Source organism: Miscanthus floridulus, chromosome 6, assembly GCF_019320115.1.
Source record: "Miscanthus floridulus cultivar M001 chromosome 6, ASM1932011v1, whole genome shotgun sequence".
Classification (NCBI taxonomy): Eukaryota; Viridiplantae; Streptophyta; class Magnoliopsida; order Poales; family Poaceae; genus Miscanthus; species Miscanthus floridulus.
This window is the reverse complement of record NC_089585.1, coordinates 8,590,755-8,609,057: the sequence shown is the minus strand read 5'-3', so window position 1 is coordinate 8,609,057 and position 18,303 is coordinate 8,590,755. Positions and strand designations below refer to the sequence as shown.

General features: G+C 49.5%; 1 protein-coding gene, 1 long non-coding RNA gene and 1 pseudogene across 9 annotated transcripts; all 3 read left to right on the top strand.

The window, feature by feature from the left end:
* The window catches only part of LOC136460174 (putative disease resistance protein RGA4), a 37,535-nt pseudogene extending 31,568 nt beyond the window's left edge, over nt 1-5,967 (top strand).
* Nucleotides 5,968-10,019: 4,052 nt separating this feature from the next.
* Nucleotides 10,020-10,421, top strand: LOC136460173 (uncharacterized mitochondrial protein AtMg00810-like). The gene has a single exon (XM_066459984.1). The coding sequence runs from the start codon at nt 10,020-10,022 to the stop codon at nt 10,419-10,421; it is 402 nt and encodes a 133-aa protein (XP_066316081.1).
* Nucleotides 10,422-11,364: 943 nt separating this feature from the next.
* Nucleotides 11,365-18,303, top strand: LOC136461611 (uncharacterized). Of its 8 annotated transcripts, none has more exons than XR_010760401.1 (6): nt 11,365-12,269; nt 13,073-14,496; nt 14,614-14,753; nt 14,974-15,175; nt 15,273-15,473; nt 17,826-18,303. It is a non-coding gene; the product is annotated as an uncharacterized lncRNA (long non-coding RNA). The 8 variants fall into 8 exon arrangements; XR_010760398.1 differs by having other exon boundaries at nt 11,367-13,267; nt 13,785-14,496; XR_010760400.1 differs by having other exon boundaries at nt 11,369-14,496; nt 14,619-14,753.

Genomic DNA, 18,303 nt, shown 5'->3' with positions numbered 1-18,303 from the left:
CCCCCTATGAGCTCTGGACCGGCAGCGTCCCTGGCGTTCAACACCTGCGCACGTTCGGCTGCATCGCACACATGAAGGTAACAACACCAAACTTGAAGAAGCTCGACGATAGGAGCAGGCGCACCATCTTCATTGGTTATGAACCTGGTTCCAAGGCGTATCGGGTGTATGACCCGGTGACCCGGCGTGTGCACGTCAGCCGCGACTTGGTGTTCGAGGAGGCGGTGCAGTGGCTCTGGACCCAGGGCCAGGGCAGTGAGGTGGACAACTTTGTTGTTGAACACCTGCCACTGCCTGGATCGACCACCACGACAACAACATGGAGCACGACTTCATCGGTCGGAGCTGCTGCTACACCTTTGGCCTCGCCGACGTCATCAGTCCACGCTTCACCAGCTCATGGCACAGGGAGCATGATGCCTGGAGCATCGTCAACCCACGCCTCACCAGTGTAAGGCACTGGGAGCACGACGTTGGGAACACCCCCACTGTAGGACGCAGACTCGGTGGAGTTCGTGTCGCCACCAAGTGCTGGCGCGTCGTAGCTGCTGGATGCGGACCACCACCACGACGCCCCACTTCGGTACCACAACATCGACAATATGCTCGGGCCAGCCAAGCCGCCGGATTTCGCCGCACGACAGATGGAGGAGCAGCTGCTATTGGCAAGCGAGGCCGAGCCGGCATCGTTCAAGGAGGCACTGGAACATGAGAACTGGCGCCACGCCATGCTCGATGAGTTCACCTCTATTGAGGCGAATGACACTTGGAGGCTCATTGACCCACCACCAGGGGTGCATCCAATCGGCCTCAAGTGGGTCTACAAGATGAAGCGTGATGAAGCTGGGCTCATCACCAAGTCCAAAGCCAGGCTCGTCGCAAAGGGGTACGTGCAACGCCAAGGGATCAATTTCGACGAGGTCTTCACACCGGTGGCGTGGCTAGAATCTATGCGCTTGCTGCTGGCCTACGCCACGAGCGAGGGCTAGTCAGTGGACCACATGGATGTCAAGTCGACGTTTCTCAATGGCGAGCTGCTGGAGGATGTCTACGTCGAGCAGCCCCCCAGGTTCGTGCTCAAGGGGCATTAACACAAGGTGCTCCACCTGACCAAGGCGCTCTACGGTCTTCGCCAAGCCCCACGTGCCTGGTACTCCAAGCTGGACGCCTCGCTGCTCAAGCTTGGGTTCTCTAGGAGCACCTCCGAGCATGCTGTGTACCTACGCGGCCAGGGAGCACGACGTCTCGTGGTTGGAGTCTATGTCGACGATCTTGTGATTGCCGGTGGCAACCACTCCGACATTGACAAGTTCAAGTTGGAGATGAAGAGCACATTCCAGATGAGTGATCTAGGGCTGCTGAAGTACTACCTCGGCTTGGAGGTGGTAAAATCTGAGATGGGGATCACTGTAAGCCAGAGAGCATATGCAGCAAAGATCTTAGAAGGTGTTGGTCTGTCAGGCTACAATCCAAGCAACACACCAATGGAGCCCAGGTTGAAGCTGAGTAAATCAAGCTCTGCCCCTACTGTTGATGCTACTCAGTACAGGTCCATTGTTGGTTCTCTGCGCTATTTGGTGAACTCAAGGCCAGATTTGGCATATTCAGTGGGTTACATAAGCAGATTCATGGAGAATCCTACCACTGAACATATGGTGGCAGTGAAGAGAGTACTGAGGTACATTGCAGGGACTCTTCATTTTGGTTACCATTATCAGAGGAAGAAGGAGGCGCAGCTGGAAGGTTATAGTGACAGTGACCTTGCCAGAGACATTGATACAAGGAAGAGTGCTTCTGGCGTCCTATTCTTCCTCGGCAGAAACGTAATCACCTGGCAGTCTCAAAAGCAGAAGGTGGTGGCACTATCTTCATGTGAGGCTGAGTACATTGCAGCAACTACTGCAGCCTGTCAGGGAATTTGGTTGGCGCGGCTTCTGGCAGAGCTCCAAGACAAGAAGCCCGACATCATCAACCTAAAGATTGATAGTCAGTCGGCCATCCAACTGAGTAAGAACCTAGTTTTTCATGATCGCAGCAAGCACGTTGATGTTAGATACCATTTCATCCGTGAATGCATCGAGGAGAACAGGGTTACAGTTGAGTCCATTGGGACTAAAGATCAGTTGGCTGACATTTTTGACAAAGGCCCTGGGACGTGAGCAGTTCTGTGAACTTCGTTCTAGGCTTGGGGTCATTGATGTACAGAGTGTGAGCAAGGCTTAGGAGAAGATTTGTTAGTAAACCTTGTGCACACTTTAGTTGGTAGATGCATGCATGTTTATCTGTTCAGTTAATTCTGCATGCGCACGAGCACTGATCTGTGGTCGCCGTGCACATAGGAGGTAGTGGCAGCGAGAATAGCTCGCGCACGTACCTGGGCGATTGGTTCTGGATGAACATCGCGGACATGGGGATGGACACGTCGTGAGCGTGGTGTGCGGCCAGCCACCAAGAGCTTTGCTCTTTGTATTGCACGATAAAAGGAGAAACGAAGATCAGAAAACACTGCGGTATCTGGACAGCACCAAACCTCTGAGTTCCAAGCGTTCTTGAGTTTGAGTGTTGTTGTGTTCCTGCAATTGTCATCACGAGCAACGCCGATTCAGAGCTAACAGCTGTCCGGTTTACATATCAATTATGCAAAAAGCACACTGGTCCCGATACATATGGATGAGCAGGTAGTCACCGATTGTGTTCAAGCCATTGGGTGCAGAAGACAGGGTTTCCCACAGCCATACTTAGGACTGCCTTTGTCGTTTCACAAGTTACCTCTGTCGGCTTTCACAACTTACATTCAGAAGACAGACAGATACCTCAGCTCCTGGCAGGCTCAATTGCTGAACCCGATGGGCAGGGCGGTGCTGGTAAATTATGTTCTTGATAGCCAGCTGGTCTACTTCATGAGCTCTCTACAATTGCCTCCCTCAATAATCCACCAGATGGACAGAAAGAGAAGGGCTTTCCTGTGGTCTGGAGAGAAGACGGGCAAGTCCTCGCCGGCCAGCTGCCTTGTGGCTTGGACAACGGTTTGTGCCCCAAAAGACCTTGGTGGTCTTGGCATCAAAGACATGGGGACGCAGAACATATGTTTGCTACTGAAACTCCTCCACAAGCTTCACTGCCTGCAATCTTCAGCATGGGCCGAATGGGTGCACGGCCGGGCTTCAATCTCCTCCCTCAAGGGGGACATCCACAGTGAGCACTGGGAGGTGCTGCGGTCACTGCTGCCACTCTATCAAGCGATTACGTCGGTACAGCTTGGAGACGGGAAATCGTGCTCCTTTTGGATGGATGTGTGGCATGGGGATGAGGCTCTGGCAGACATCTTCCCGGCCTTGTTCAGTCACTGCACCAACAGAGAGGCCACAGTCAGTGAAGTGGTAACTTCTGGGCTGCAACAGGCCCTGGTGCCGAGACTATCTCGAAGAGCAACGCAGGAACTACAGCAGGTTCAAGATGTGCTAGCTGACACCCAACTGCTTGAGACACCAGATCAGCGCGCATCGTCTCTCTGCAAAGGCGCTAATGGGCTGGACAGTGGTGCCATCTATCGTCTGCTTAAAGCTCGCGGCCAACCAAACGATGTCAGATCAGCTTTCGTCTGGCAGAACTCGGCTCCACCGAGAGTTCAGATGTTTATGTGGCTATTGGTTCAGCGAAGAATTCAATGCCGCACGGTGCTGCAGAGGAAACACTTGCTTCAGAGGAAACACGTGCTTCAGGAATGCATCTGTAGATATGTCACGAAGAAGATGAGACCCCGGAACACATAATCAGTGGCTGTGTACTCGGAAAACAGTTCTGGCAAAAACTCAACATGAACTCGATGCTAGGGCAAGATACAGGAAACTTACACACCCTGACACCGCAGGGAGGAGTGCCAACACAAGAATTTTCAGCTTTCATTGTCTTGTCATGCTGGCAACTCTGGAAAGCAAGAAATGCAGCAGTATTCAGAAACGAAACACTATGGATAACACAGGTGTTTGGGGCATGCAAAGCAGCTGCTGAGCAATGGCGGTTCAGATTCAAGAAGAAGAAAAAGCACATTGCTGATCCATGGTGTCAAATATTTGAAATGGCAAGACAGAGCTAGCGCTAGTGCCGGCACTTCATGCTTTATTCCTTTTATCCAACTCAGTTTAACATCACCATCTGTGTGATGATGTAAACAACGTCAAAATGTACATTATCCAAGGGGCCGTTTTGCCCCCCCCCCCCCCCCCCCCCCCCCCCCCCCCCCGCGTTGACCTTAAAAAAAAAGTAGCCAAGTTAGTGTGCTAGACAATTTTAAGCCAAGGATAGCAAGTGTTCCAGTTTTGCCAATAGTTGGAATTGGGGGGTGTAGGAAAAACTACTTTGGACCAGCATATCTGCAAGCATCCACAGGTCGCATCTCGCTTTGACAAGATCATTTGGATTTGTGTCTCAGACGACTTTGATGTCAAGAGATTAACTAAAGAGGCCATACATTGTTTAACCGACAAAGAGGTAACAACTGATAATTTGGATGCTCTTCAGCAATCTCTTGCTTCTGAACTGAACCAAAGAACATTTTTAATGGTCCTTGATGACATGTGGGAAGATGCCTTAAAGGAAAATGGGCACTGCTGGCAAAGATTTTGTGCACCTCTAACAAATGTACTTCAAGGAAGTATTTTGTTGGTGACAACCAGATCAGCCATGGTCGCAGAGAGTGCACACACTGGAGCCATTTCAGTTGGAGTGTTTGAAGGACGATGTTTCTTCGGATTTTTTCAAATATTGCATTTTCGGGCATGAGGTTTCTCATTATGATCCTAATCTAGAACAGATTGGTAGAAGCATACTTCCCAAGTTGAAGGGATCTCCTTTAGCTGCCAAAACGCTTGGACGCCTCTTAGCAATGAGCTACGATAGCACACATTGGAATAATATACTAAACAGTGAACTGTGGGAGCTTAGACAAGACGATACAGATATTTTACCAGCTCTTCGGTTGAGCTACATTTATTTGCCATTTCATTTGAAGAAATGCTTCTCATTCTGTGCTGTCTACCCCAAAGATTACAAATTCATAATGGAAAGTCTATCAGAAATTTGGGTAGCTGAAGGCTTTGTTGCACCTCAAGGTAACATTCCACTTCAAAGTATTGGTTGTCAGTTCTTTGAGGACCTCATAAACCGGTCCTTCTTTCAGAATCTTCATGATGGTACATATGTAATACATGACTTGATGCATGACATGGCACAACTAGTCTCAATGGATGAATGCTTCTGCGTACACAACACAAGTGACATTAAAAAAATTCCAGAAAATATTCGCCATTTGTCAATACGAAATGACGTAGATGTTGACTGCCCTAACATACTGAGAATATGCAAACACAAAAGGCTACGGACCTTACTTTGCTACAAGAGTTTGATGAATAGGGATGATATCATTAACCATTGGTGTAGTGAACTTTGTTTCATGCGAGTGCTTTTTTGTGCGTCTGTCGGCTCTGTGTGGGAACTACCAGAGACTATTGGCAACATGAAGCATCTTCGGTATCTTGCTATCTCTGGATATTTTACTCTGGAAGAACAAATTCCATCTGGAATATCTGGAGATAATATTATTGTTAAGAGGCTTCCTATTATTGTTAAGCTTCCTTCTGCATTATGTTGCCTGTATAATTTGCAGATATTATATGCAGGGGGTGCAAGTTTGAATGCTTGCCCAGTGATATTAGCAAATTGATTAATCTACAGAAATGTGAATCATTGGCACTAAAATATCATCGAGGACATACAACGCATGTTGATGCAGCTGCAGCTGCAGCTAAGTTGATAAAGAACTTCAACTATTTTCTTGAAGATTTGGTCATTTGCAATATTGGAGAGATAAACAAGCAGGATAATGCAGCAGAATCTGAACTGAAGAATAAGGAACATCTTAACCGTCTCAGCTTGCAATGGTCTCACTTATCTCCAGAGCACTGTTGAGTAATCTGTAGCTACCTTGTGTGAACACACGGTAGGGGAAGGCGACGCCGAAAAGGCTCCCTGCTGTGGTACTGTAGCCACAGCAAGGGCAGGCGTCGAACGGCTCTCCTGCCGCACTGTAGCCACAGCAGGGGCAAGCGCCAAAGTCAGCCCTGCTGTCACATCTAGTCACTGTAGCAGCATGACAGTTGTACTAGATTAGATGGATAGAGTTGTATATATAGTTTATCACCATAACTCTGTAAAGAGCGAGTTCAGTTTTGCCATCTCCTTTGCAGAGCTCCGGCCAACGTTGGTGCTTGTGCTGTGTGTGCTCTGTTCTCCCTCCCTTCTTCTATCTCTAGCCACAGTGTGTGGTCGGCAACGACAGTGCGTGGTCGACAACGGTGGTGAGTGGTCGACTCACCCGTGCTGGAGATCCAGTGGGCCAATAAGTGGTATTAGAGCCGTATAAGCGCCATCGCCGGACTAACCACTGGCGATGACGCACGGTTTGGAGATGGATGACAGTAGCGGTGCTGCAGTGGCTGCCTAGCCACGACAGGAGGTCCTTGTGCGCACGGTGCAGGAGATCAGCAACATCAGTTGGCCGACGTTGACTCGCACCAACTATGGCGAGTGGTCGGTGACCATGAAGGTCAAGCTCAGAGCCCGATGGCTCTGGAATGCTGTTGACAAGGACACCGACAACAAAGAAGATGACAAGTCAGCGTTGGAGGCTATCCTCGCTGCTGTGCCAGCGGAGTACAGGGAGCCATTGGGGGTGAAGAGCTCTGTTAAGGAGGCATGGGAGGCCATTGCAGCGATGCGCGTCGGGTCCGACCGTGCAAAGAAGGCGACGGCCCAGCTTCTGAAGCAGGAGTACGCCAACCTCAAGTTCAAGGATGGTGAATCGATGGAGGACTTCTCCCTCCGCCTGCAGACGCTCATCAACAAGCTGAAGAGCCACATCGTCACCATCGACGAAGAAGAGGCGGTCTCCAAGTACCTCCACTCTGTGTCGATAAAGTACATCGAGATCGCTCTTTCTATGGAGAATATGCTGGACTTGTCCACCCTCACCATTGAGGATGTGACAGGATGTCTGCGGGAGGTGGACGAGCGCATGGAGTAGGCCACAGCAACGAAGGACAGTAGGAAACTACTACTGACAGAGGAGTGGGATGCCCAGAGGAACTCTGGGGAAGCCTCCTCTAGCCACGGTGGAGATGACAAGCACCGTGACATTAGAGAAGAAGAAGAAGGTCGACCCCAACTCCTGCTGGCGCTGTGGGAAGATGGGCCATTGGGCAAAGGAGTGCCCAAATCACATGCAGGAGAAGAAGGTTGCAGCTCATCTGGCGTAGGCTGATGATGATGATGAGGCCACTCTCCTAATGGCGATGTTCAGTGCACTGCACGACATTGAGGCCAAGGAGAAGGGGGAGGTGATGACGGTGAAAGAGCCCAGGAAGGCTCTAAAAGCTGTCCACCTCGACGAACCGCACATCCAAGTCCACCTCGAACGTGTGGGCGGTGAGTAGGAGAAGTGGTGGTACCTGGACTCCAGCGATAGAAACCACATGACGGGCTCCAAGGTAGCCTTCTCTGAGCTCGACGATGATGTGTCTGGCACGGTGAAGTTCGGTGATGGCTCAAGGGTGGCGATCCGAAGGCGCGGCACCATTATCTTTAGGTGCCAGAACGGTGAGCACCACGCGCTAACAGATGTATATTACATCCCGCAGCTATGTTCAAGCATCATCAGCATTGGCCAACTGGATGAGCACGGCAGGGAAGTACTGATCAAGGACGGCATCCTCGGGATCAGGGACCGGGAGTAGCGCCTTCTTGCCAAGGTGAAGAGGTCCCAAAAATGGTTGTACCTGCTCGACTTGAAGGTGGAGCAGCCGGTGTGCCTGGCAGCACGGCACACCGAGGAGCCATGGTTGTGGTATGCTCGGTTCGGCCATCTCAGCTTTGACGCGCTCGGTCGGCTGGAGAAGATGGTCCGAGGGCTGTCCCACATCAAGCTTAAAGGCAAGCTATGTGATAGCTGCCTGACCGGGAAGCAGAGGAGGCTATAGTTCCCAAAAGCGGCCAAGTATCGCGTGGCGGACACTCTCAAGCTTGTCCACGATGATCTCTATGGGCCAATGACGCTAGCCACAAATGGTGGTCGGCGGTACTTCCTCCTGCTCGTGGATGATTGCAGTCGCTATATGTGGCTGCAACTCCTGATGAGCAAGGACGAGGCGGCGGCGGCGATCAAGAAGTTTAAGGCGCGCATGAAGGCAGAAAGCGGCAAGACGCTGCGCGTGCTGCGGACTGATCGGGGCGGTGAATTCACTTTGGTGGAGTTCGCTGCGTACTGCGTGGATCAGGGTGTGGTGCGACACCACACCGTGCCATACTCGCCATAGCAGAATAGAGTGGTGGAGTGGCGGAACTAGACGGTGATCGGCATGGCTTGATCCATGATAAAGGCTAAGGGCATGTTGGCAAGGTTCTAGGGTAAGACGGTGACCACGGCGGTGTTCATCCTCAAACGCGTGCCCACCAAGGCTCTGAAGGGCAAGACGTCGTTCGAAGCTTGGTATGGGCGGAAGCCGAGCATGTCCTTCCTCTAGACATTTGGCTATATCGGCCACGTTAGGAAGACAAAGCCAATCCTCACCAAGCTAGAGGACACGAGCACATTGATGGTGCTCTTGGGCTACGCGGAAGGTACCAAGGCGTACCGGCTTTACAACCCACGTAGAGACAAGGTGCTTGTCTCGCGCGATGTCGTGTTTGACGAGAAGATGGCCTGGGACTGGAACAGTCTAGGCATGGGGGAAGCTGGCGGCTTCACCAGCACCTTCGTCGTCGAGCACTTAGTCACCCACGGTGGTGGAGATGTAGGAGAGGAGGTGCCGACCACTCCAGCAACAGAGCCGAGCACTCCTGGGGTGGTGCCGAGTACTTCAGGAGTGCCGAGCACTCTAGGAGTGGTGCCAAGCAGTCCTATAGTGGTGCTGACCACTCTAGGACGGGTGCCGAACACTCCCGTAGCAGAGCCGAGAAGTCTTACAGTGGTGTCAACCACTCCAAGACTGGGGCTGAGCACTCCTGTAGTGGTGCCGAACGCTCCAGGAGTGGTGACGAGCAGTCCAAGAGTAGTGCCAAGCACTACAGTCGAGGTGCCGAGCACTCCAAGTGTCGTGCAGACCACTTCGGCGGAATAGGAAACTCCATCGACGCTGATCGAGTTTGCCTCACCTCTAAGCGACATCACTGAGTTCGTGGATGCCTTCCCCAACGATGAGGAGGTGCGGTTCCGTAGGCTGGACGACATTGTCGGCGGCACAGGGCCCTCAGGCCTAGCGGGTCAGCTACTCAATGACCCAGAGCTGCTTCTCGTCAGTGTAGAGGAACCACCCACATTCGCGCTGGTCGAGCGTGATGCAAATTAGCGACAGGCGATGCTGGAGGAGATGAAGGCGATTGAGGAAAACAAGACTTGAGAGCTCGTCGATCCACCTCTAGGATGTCGTCTGATCGGCCTAAAGTGGGTGTATAAGGTCAAGCGGGATGAGCACGACGCCATTGTCAAGCACAAGGCATGTCTCATTGCCCAAGGCTTTGTCTAGCGCGAGGACATCGATTTCAAGAAAGTCTTTGCGCCGATAGCGCATGGAGTCTATCCGATTGCTTCTGGCTTTGGCAGCAGCAAAGGACTAGCGCATCCATCACCTGGATGTAAAATCAGCCTTCCTCAACGGCGAGCTGGCGAAGACGGTCTTCGTCAGACAACCTCCGGGTTTCACCATCAAGGGAGCGGAGCACAGGGTGCTCCGACTGTGTAAGGCGCTCTACGGGCTACGATAGGGCCCACGAGCATGGAAAGCCAAGCTTGACGCCACGCTAGGCGACTTGGGTTCACGAGGTGCGCAACCGAGCACGCACTCTACACGCGGCGACAGAGGAAGGAGGAGCTCGTCGTCAGCGTGTATGTGGACGACTTGATCGTCATCGGCGCGTGTGCGGAGGACATCGATAGCTTCAAACGCGAGATGGCGGCTCTTTTTTGAATGAGCGATCTCGGTGTGCTCTCCTACTACCTCGGCATCGAGGTGAGACAGGGGAAGGAGGCGCTCAAGCTCAGTCAGAGCGCATATGCCTCAAAGATGTTGGAGCGGAGCGGCATGTCTGAGTGCAAGCCGTGCGTGACTTCGATGGAGGAGCGGCTGAAGCTGACGAAGGCCAGTACTGCGACGAATGTAGATGCAATACTCTACCGTAGCATCATCGGCAGTCTGCTCTACCTAGTCCACACGAGGCCGGACATTGTGTTCGTCGTGGGCTACGTCAGCCGCTTCATGAAGGATCCTAGAGAGGATCACTGGGCTGTGGTGAAGCGGCTGCTGCGCTACGCCAAGGGGGCGGTGGATCAAGGGATCTACTTTCCCAAGACCGGCGAAAGTAGGCTATAGCTCACTGTGTTCAGCGATGCAGACATGGCGGGGGACATCGACGGACGACGGAGCACCTCTGGCGTGCTCGTCTTCCTTGAGGCAGCTCCAATCTTATGGCTGTCGCTGAAACAGAAGGTTGTGGCTCTATCCACGTGCGAGGCAGAGTACGTGGCGGCGGCCACAGCAACGTGCCAAGCTGTGTGGCTGCGCCGGCTGCTGGACGAGCTAACCGGTGTGGAAGCTCACCCACCGGCACTGATGGTGGACAACTAGCCCGCCATCGCCCTCGCGAAGAATTTGATTCTCCATGACCGGAGCAAGCACATCGATGTCAAGTTCCACTTCCTCAGGGATTGTGGCGATGGAGAGCAGATCGTCATCGAGTTCGTCGAAACTGGTCGGCAACTCGCGGACGTCCTCACCAAGCCGCTCGGTCGTCTTCGACTCACAGAGCTGAAGAAGATGATCGGTATGGAGGGGGTTCTAGGGTTAACAGCAGGATTAGGAGAAGATTTGTTGTGTAATCTGTTGCTCCCTTGTGTGAACATACAGCATGGGAAGACGACGCCAAAAAGGCTCTCCGCTGTGGTACTGTAGCCACAACAGGGGTAGACGTCGAATGGCTCTCCTGTCGCACTGTAGCCACAACAGGCGCAGACGCCAAAGTCAGCCCTACTAGGATTAGATGGGTAGAGTTGTATATATAGTTTGCCACTGCAACTCAGTAAAGAGCGATTTTAGTTTTGCCATCTCCTTTGCAGAGCTCCGACCAACGCTGATGCTTGTGCTGTGTGTGTGCTCTGTTTTCTCTTCCTTCTTCTATCTCTAGTCATAGTGTGTGGTCGGCAACAGTAATGAGTGGTCGACTCACCCGTGTCGGCGATCGAGTGGGCCAACAAGCACAATGCGGTAGAAGTGCTTCAAGCTCTATATCCTCCAACAAATCTGAAAGATCTGGGCCTTGAGGGTTATCCATGTGAATATCTTCCTAGCTGGTTTCATCCACTCAAAATGCCAAAGTTGGCATCACTCCAGTTTGGTATTTGCAATGGTTTCGAGAGTATTTCATTTCCCAACAACAATGGCAGGCTGGTGGCATTATTTTCTCATCCCTAGAACACATAACCATTATTCTGCCGGGAAGCCGCTCGTCGAGCTCACCGTTCACGGCCCGCGCCGTCACGCCGTCGAGCTCGCCGTTCACGGCCCGCGCCGTCGTCCACGCTCCGCGCTCGCCCATCCCCGATCCGCGGCCGACGGATCCACCGTCGTTCGCGCCCCGCCTTGCCGAGGAGGTTAGGCGAGGAGGCTAGCTGGCTACCCCTCCCGCTCCCAACTCCCGCCCCTCGCCTCAGCCGCTCAGCACTTGGCACCTGCGTGCTTGCCTGCGCGGCTGGCGGCTCCGGTAGCCGCGGCGTGCCTGCAGGATGCAGCCTGCCCGGCTGCCCCTTAGGGCTCAGGCCTACACCTCAGCCCCTGTGCGGTTGAGCCCCTGTTCTGTGGACTGTGGTTGTGGCAGTTTTTGGTGATGGATGGGGAGGACATGATGCCGTGGGGGAGGAGAGTCCGGGGTGATCCCAAGAGCTGCTAGATACTGAGCGCATGCAGCGTGTTCGATCAATTATCTCTTTACATTTTTCATTCAGCGTTGAGGCCATCGTGTTTTCTCCACTTTCAGTTTTCAAGGCTGCTGTGAGAGGATTGATCGGCTTGCCTGTGGATTGGCTCTATGACAGGAGCGTTTCTGAATGAATTTGGGCATTCATTCTTGGTGCAATAAATGCAGATTCAGAAAGGTTCTTTATTTGATTGAATTGTGCATTTACAGGTACTTGATTTTTGTTGGTCATCATATCTCTCGTCACGGTAAGTCTCATTTTCGTTGATTTGCTCGTACAAATATGAACACTTGAAACTTAGTACAATGAGATTAGCAGTGGAGAAGCGGTATTCTGTGTCTTGTCTTGATACTCATGTATTCAGATCTTTTATGTTATTGTTGATAAGTTTTGCTAAAGTGCAAGATATAGTATCGTTTCTATTGAATACTCTTGCTGAGCATAATATTTTATTTTATTTTATTTGAGTTAGCCGCATAAATATTTACACTCACAAATTTTTTTTTTGTTGTTTCCTTCTCTTTCTATCTTTCTATCAAATTTCATGGCTGCTGATGTGGACATACACAAACTTAGGAATGCACTGGAAATATGCTGTGAGACTGAAAAGCAAATAAAGACAAAAAAACAAGTTTACATGGCTTACTGCTGCACTGTTACAGTTAATATATGAGAGAACCCTATTGTCTAGATGATACTGCAGTTTCAAACAAGTTTACTAAAAGTCCGAATCATTATTCTCTGCAACATGGTAGCCTTATTTTGTTTACTTGTCTGTGTTTTACTCTGTTGTTGTTAGTTTGATTCCCTGAAAGATAGTCCTTGTTGACTAATGTTAATTTGATTCCCATACTGATTCTCTATACAACTTCACAGTTTTATTAGTATGATCACTGATTTTCCTATCTCGTTGACTAATGTTAATTTGATTCCCATACCAATTCTCTATGCAATTTCACAATTTTATTAGTATAAAATCACTGATTTCCTGTACCATTTTTCTTATTGCTAGACTCTGTGAACTAATGGTACTGACCTATGCCATGGCAGTGATGAGATGAAGGTTTAGGTTGGCGAGATGTGATGAAGGATTTCTGTGGGCTATAAATGATTGAGATTGTGTATCACCATTTGATCTTTGGTGGGTTTTTCTTTGAGGTTGGATGCTAAGGCAAGATGGAAAAAATAGCACACAAGTAACAGATCTTTCAGGTTCTTTATGTATTGACAGTTTGGTACATACAGGTATACGACTTGAGTGTCCTCTCAACTTCGGCTAATTATCTTGTTGCTACACTTTTTTATCACATAGTTAGTGCTTAATCCCCATAGGTACATATAACTACAAGTGGTGCCTACTGGATTTAAGGGGCTTTCAAGTTTGAAAAAAATATGCTAATGAATTATAGCTCAGTAAATGCCCAGTGCCTATTTTGTCAGTGTCCAGGTCAAGTAATGTTGATTTTACCATTCCTCTGAAACTGGTTTCATGGATGTAGACTGCAGAGTGATGTAAAGATTGGTAGATTTGTGTAGAGAAGTTCCGTTTTCGTGGTACAGATACAGAGATCTTATTATCTCTACGTGAATCAAGAATAGTGTTTAGATTTCTGCTAGATAAGAGCAAAATAAATAATATAAATTGAACATTTTACTAGAACTTGGAGATAAGACGATGCTATCAGGTTACCTTTGAAACGTCTTTTTATGTATTATCACTTCTTTAATGTTGAGTTATATCTCCTTATAAATTGTGCAATAGAATAATAGCTTCTAGGAAAATAGAACAAAGCGTGGACACTTTTTGGTGCGACATTGCAACGTGGACCCATCGTCTTGCTGCAACACCAAACCCGCTCGCTGCCAAGCCCGCCCGACGTCAATCACGCTCCTTCCAAATCAGTAACCAGGCAACAAAAATCTCTTGCCCGCTCGTAGCGGTAGCGCTCCCTCCCTCGACCAAACTTCGGCTCGTTGGTCTATCTTCGTGCGATTCCCGCGCGGCATCCCATCCCCACGCACACCCCCAGCTGTTCCCGCTGGCCGCCGCCTCCCAGATCCGCCAGTCCGAGCCTCGCCGCGGCTCCCTTTTGAGGACGGCCACGCCATGGAGCCCCGCACCACTGCTGCCGGCCGCGAGTGTCGCAGCCGATGCGTGTACACGGATGTAGCACCGAGGCCGTCGTGATCTCCGGCGGCAGCGAGAGGAGTACGTCGCCTGCGCCGCCGCACTGGCCTTGAACATGCAAAACCCTAGGTTTTGGGGCACGCGTGGTTCATGGAAGTCGGAGGGATTTTTTTTGCTATGATGGCGGAGGGTGGCGGCGATCTGCATGGATGACGAGGCGGCCTGCGCCGCCGCGGAATGCTCGAGGATCAAGAAGCTAGATCCCGCTGCCTAGGAATGACAGCCATGGTGGCGGGCCTCCGCCTCCTGCATCTTCTGCTGGGGCTGGAGCTGTGCCTGCGGTCCGGTGCGCTTACCCTCCTCTCCTCCTTGCAGTACATCTCTACCCTGACTCCATGACGCCGACCCCAACTCCTACTGATTTCTCTGCCCCCAAATTCACAAACTTTTGCTTCTTTTGCAGGGCAGATGGGATGGCTCGTTGCTGGCCCCAACTCCTACTGATTCCTTGCAGTACATCTCTACCCTTGTGACCTGCCGGCAAGGTGCTTTCGAAGAGGGGAATGCAGGTGAGGTGACAGTAGATCATAAGATCAAAATCAGGCAAGTATTGGTATGATACTTGAATTATCAGTTTCTGAAATGTCAGTGATTACTTAGTCATAGGATAATTGGAGGAGTAGAGGATGTCGGTCTAAAAATATGGAATATTGACATAGCTGTATGCCAACAGCAAACCTGGTGTCACAACTGAATCTCGAAGAAGTGGTAAGGCAAACGAAGAGATGTATTTTCTCTATTGATAACTGTAGTATCATTTCAGGATTGTCCAACACTCTGGATTTTCTCCTGATTTTGACCAAGCGAGCACCGATCTGGCCACAGGAAGACCAACTGTTGAGAATTTAACTGTTCTTTTTGGGTATCGGTGGGGATCTGGTGTTGTGCATTCAAAGGTCTAGATATCAGATAAAAAGGATGTGTACATAGGGTCAGCAAACAATGATTCGAAATCCCTTACTCAGGTATACCCGACAAAAAAATGTTCGGTTTCATTTGAAGTATAGTGCTGAGAAAGCAAGTTGGTTAACCTGTGTGGCACTACTTTTTCGTGCATTGCAGATCAAGGAGCTTGGGATCTATTTTGCTGATTGCCCACAAATAGCAAAAACTGTTGACGTATATTTTCAAAATCTATTGACGCTTTCAACCATCAACTCAACTTCTTACACCAAACAATCCTGGGATAAGCAGTGGCAAGTTTCTAGAAAGGTTCCATGCTGGTCTCATTTCCTACAGCCAAAAGAAAGATGCAGGTTTCAGGTTTGCATCTCCCTCTGTAGTTTGCACCTTTACAACTTAGCGCACAAATTTGAAGAAAAAAATGGTTACATAAATGGGAATAGATTATGTACAATCTGTCTGTTAGGCTATCTTGTCTGCATTTGTCTTAATTTTGATCCAGCTTTGATTCTGAAAATGCTCGGTACATACTGTCCTTTATACCTTTTTCAGTTGACATCCCATTTGTAGATGTAAATCCCAAAATGATGGGAAAATTGGATCCATACCATTAAAAGATCCTGACTTTGAAAAAATACCATCAAAAGATTAAGCTTTAGAGAAATAGCAGTGAAATGTTGCTCCGTTGTTGATTTCTACCATTCTGTTAACTTGCCGTTCAGTCCGGCCTGGGCTGAGTCAACGACGATGACCATCGACATGAGCGCCACCGTGCTCACCATGGCGCTTAGTGGAGCTTCGCCTACCATTCCTAAATCTGAAATCCAGTTCTAGGCTACCATTCCTGAATCTGAAATCCAGTTCTAGGCTACCGTTCCTAAATCCGAGGGTACAGGGAGAGATAGAAGGATGAGGGGTTTCAATTTTGGGGGTTCACAGCGTGTGGGGGGGAAGCAGGGGAGTATCGACTATCGAGCGCTATTGGCGGCCATGGTTGCGGCTCTGAAGATCGAGAGCAGTTTGGTACAGACAAGGAGAGAAAGGGGCATGACTTCAAAAAGGTGGAGGAGAGTCTATGGATGCTCACTGTCAAAGGAATCGGACCACGCGGTGGTCAGGCGTCGCGGATCGACGGGTGCGAACTCCTTCTATGCTCGACAACAGAGGAGGAAGAAATTGGAGATGATGGACGGCAAGCAGCAGCTCGAGATGGCATGACGAGCTTAGTGTGGTGAAGGAGAGGGGAGAGGGAGCAGCTCCATAGGCTGTGGGCCGTGGCCATGAACTGCAGCGCAGGCCGGACTGAACGTGAGCAGTGGCGTTGCCGACTGCTGATGGCTGTGGATTTGGTCATGGCAGCCTTCCTACGAGTCCTGCGTTCTTTTTTCTTACGAGCAAGTTGAGCAAATCAACGGCAAGTTAACAGAAAATGGTTGAAATCAACAGCGGAGCAACCTTTCAATGCTATTTCTCTAAAGCTGAATCTTTTGATGGTATTTCTCCAAAGTCAGGATCTTTTAATGGTATGCATCCAATTTTCCCCAAAATGATTGATGATTCATTTGAAACCCCTGGGTACAAGAAATCTACTCAAGAATACTACTTGAGCTACCTTTCCTTTGCACCAACGAAATAAATATTTCGTGAAGGTGGTTAAAAAAACTGCCATGAAAATATATTTTTGGGACATTATATTCCATAAATAAACCTTCATAAAATTTATTAATTTTCGTGTATAGGTGTTGATGGTAAAAAAATGATATCGTAGAGATATTTGGGCTTAACAATTTTGTTTGGCTAAATACATGGAGTTGCAGCGGCTATAGAGCTTTTTTTTTTGAGTTATTGTGAAGTATAACGGGGGCCGAGGGGCTGCGCGGGCGCTTGCCCGACGAGCAGGGCAGTGGCAGCTCTTTGCATGCACACACAGGGAGATGGCGAGGCGGTTGTGGGGCCTGGGACGACACAGGTGCGTGCGCGGTGCCGAAGGTGGGGCGGGGAGCAGGTGGGAGGGGCAGGACTGCGGCACCGGGGTCGCTGTGTGGGGGCCCGCCCACGCACGAGGGCGGCGGCGCCTGCGTCTCCCATAGGAGGAAGAAGGGGAAGGGACGGAGTTGTGGCTGACGGGCAGGTCCTATGTGAAAGCGAGAGGGAGGGAAAGAGTTTTTTTTTTGGAGGAGGGAGCTGGGCTGCGAATAAGAGAAAGAAAAAGATGGATGGTGGAGGAGGCTGGATTTTCGGCCCAACCAAAGTTTACAGAGTTCTGAACATTTTTCAAATTGATTATAGGTCACTTCCAGTGTTGGTAAATTCAATTCACATTTTGATTACGGTAAAGAACTGAAGGTGAGGTCCTCATTTTCCCTTGAACAACGCCCTACAATTTGTTGCTATGAAATATTATGGCCATGAGTAGAACCAATGACTGTTGTGTAGACAGATTACCACCAAAACATATCTGTAAATATTATTCCTACAGGATCAAAATTTCATTTGCTAAAATTTGAATGTTTCTGAAGAATTTTATGTCCTATGTATACATGCTAAACGATTGCTGAGTCCTGTGGAAACAAAACTTGATAACAATACCGATGTCCAACATATGATCCCCTTTGTAAGTTTGCTCAATAAAAACATCTAAATCTTGCATCACTTGCGCCTCAAACCGTATTCGTGTATTTGTTGATCCTGCTTCCCATGACATTATTTCAGTGCTTGCCAATTCAACTGTAGAGATCATGACACAGTTCAATGAATTTGAGGTGCCTGCGGCTCTTTATACAACCTAAGTTGCCACTATTGCAGCGGAGCATTCCATGGCTTTGATGAAACAAATGTCTTCAGCACCACCGCCATGGCCGCATCTCTCGCGTAATTACGAATTTATGATAGCAGAAGGTGCTTCTGTGGTCACCTAGATCTAGGGAAATTGGTTGAGGAATCAATTAATCTTGTCATGGTGATATGAACTTTTATGTGCGTATGCACAAATGCACAACACTATAAATGCATACCTTATGATTGTAAACCGTCAACGAGAATTTTAGCCATGCACAAAATTCAATTTGTAATATTGATATTCGAACATTACGCTCGTGTTATCATTTTTTTTACAATACAACACGTTCATGCTCGAATTATCAGGGCATTATTTGTTCCTGTTGCAATACACGGAAAGACCTATACAGTA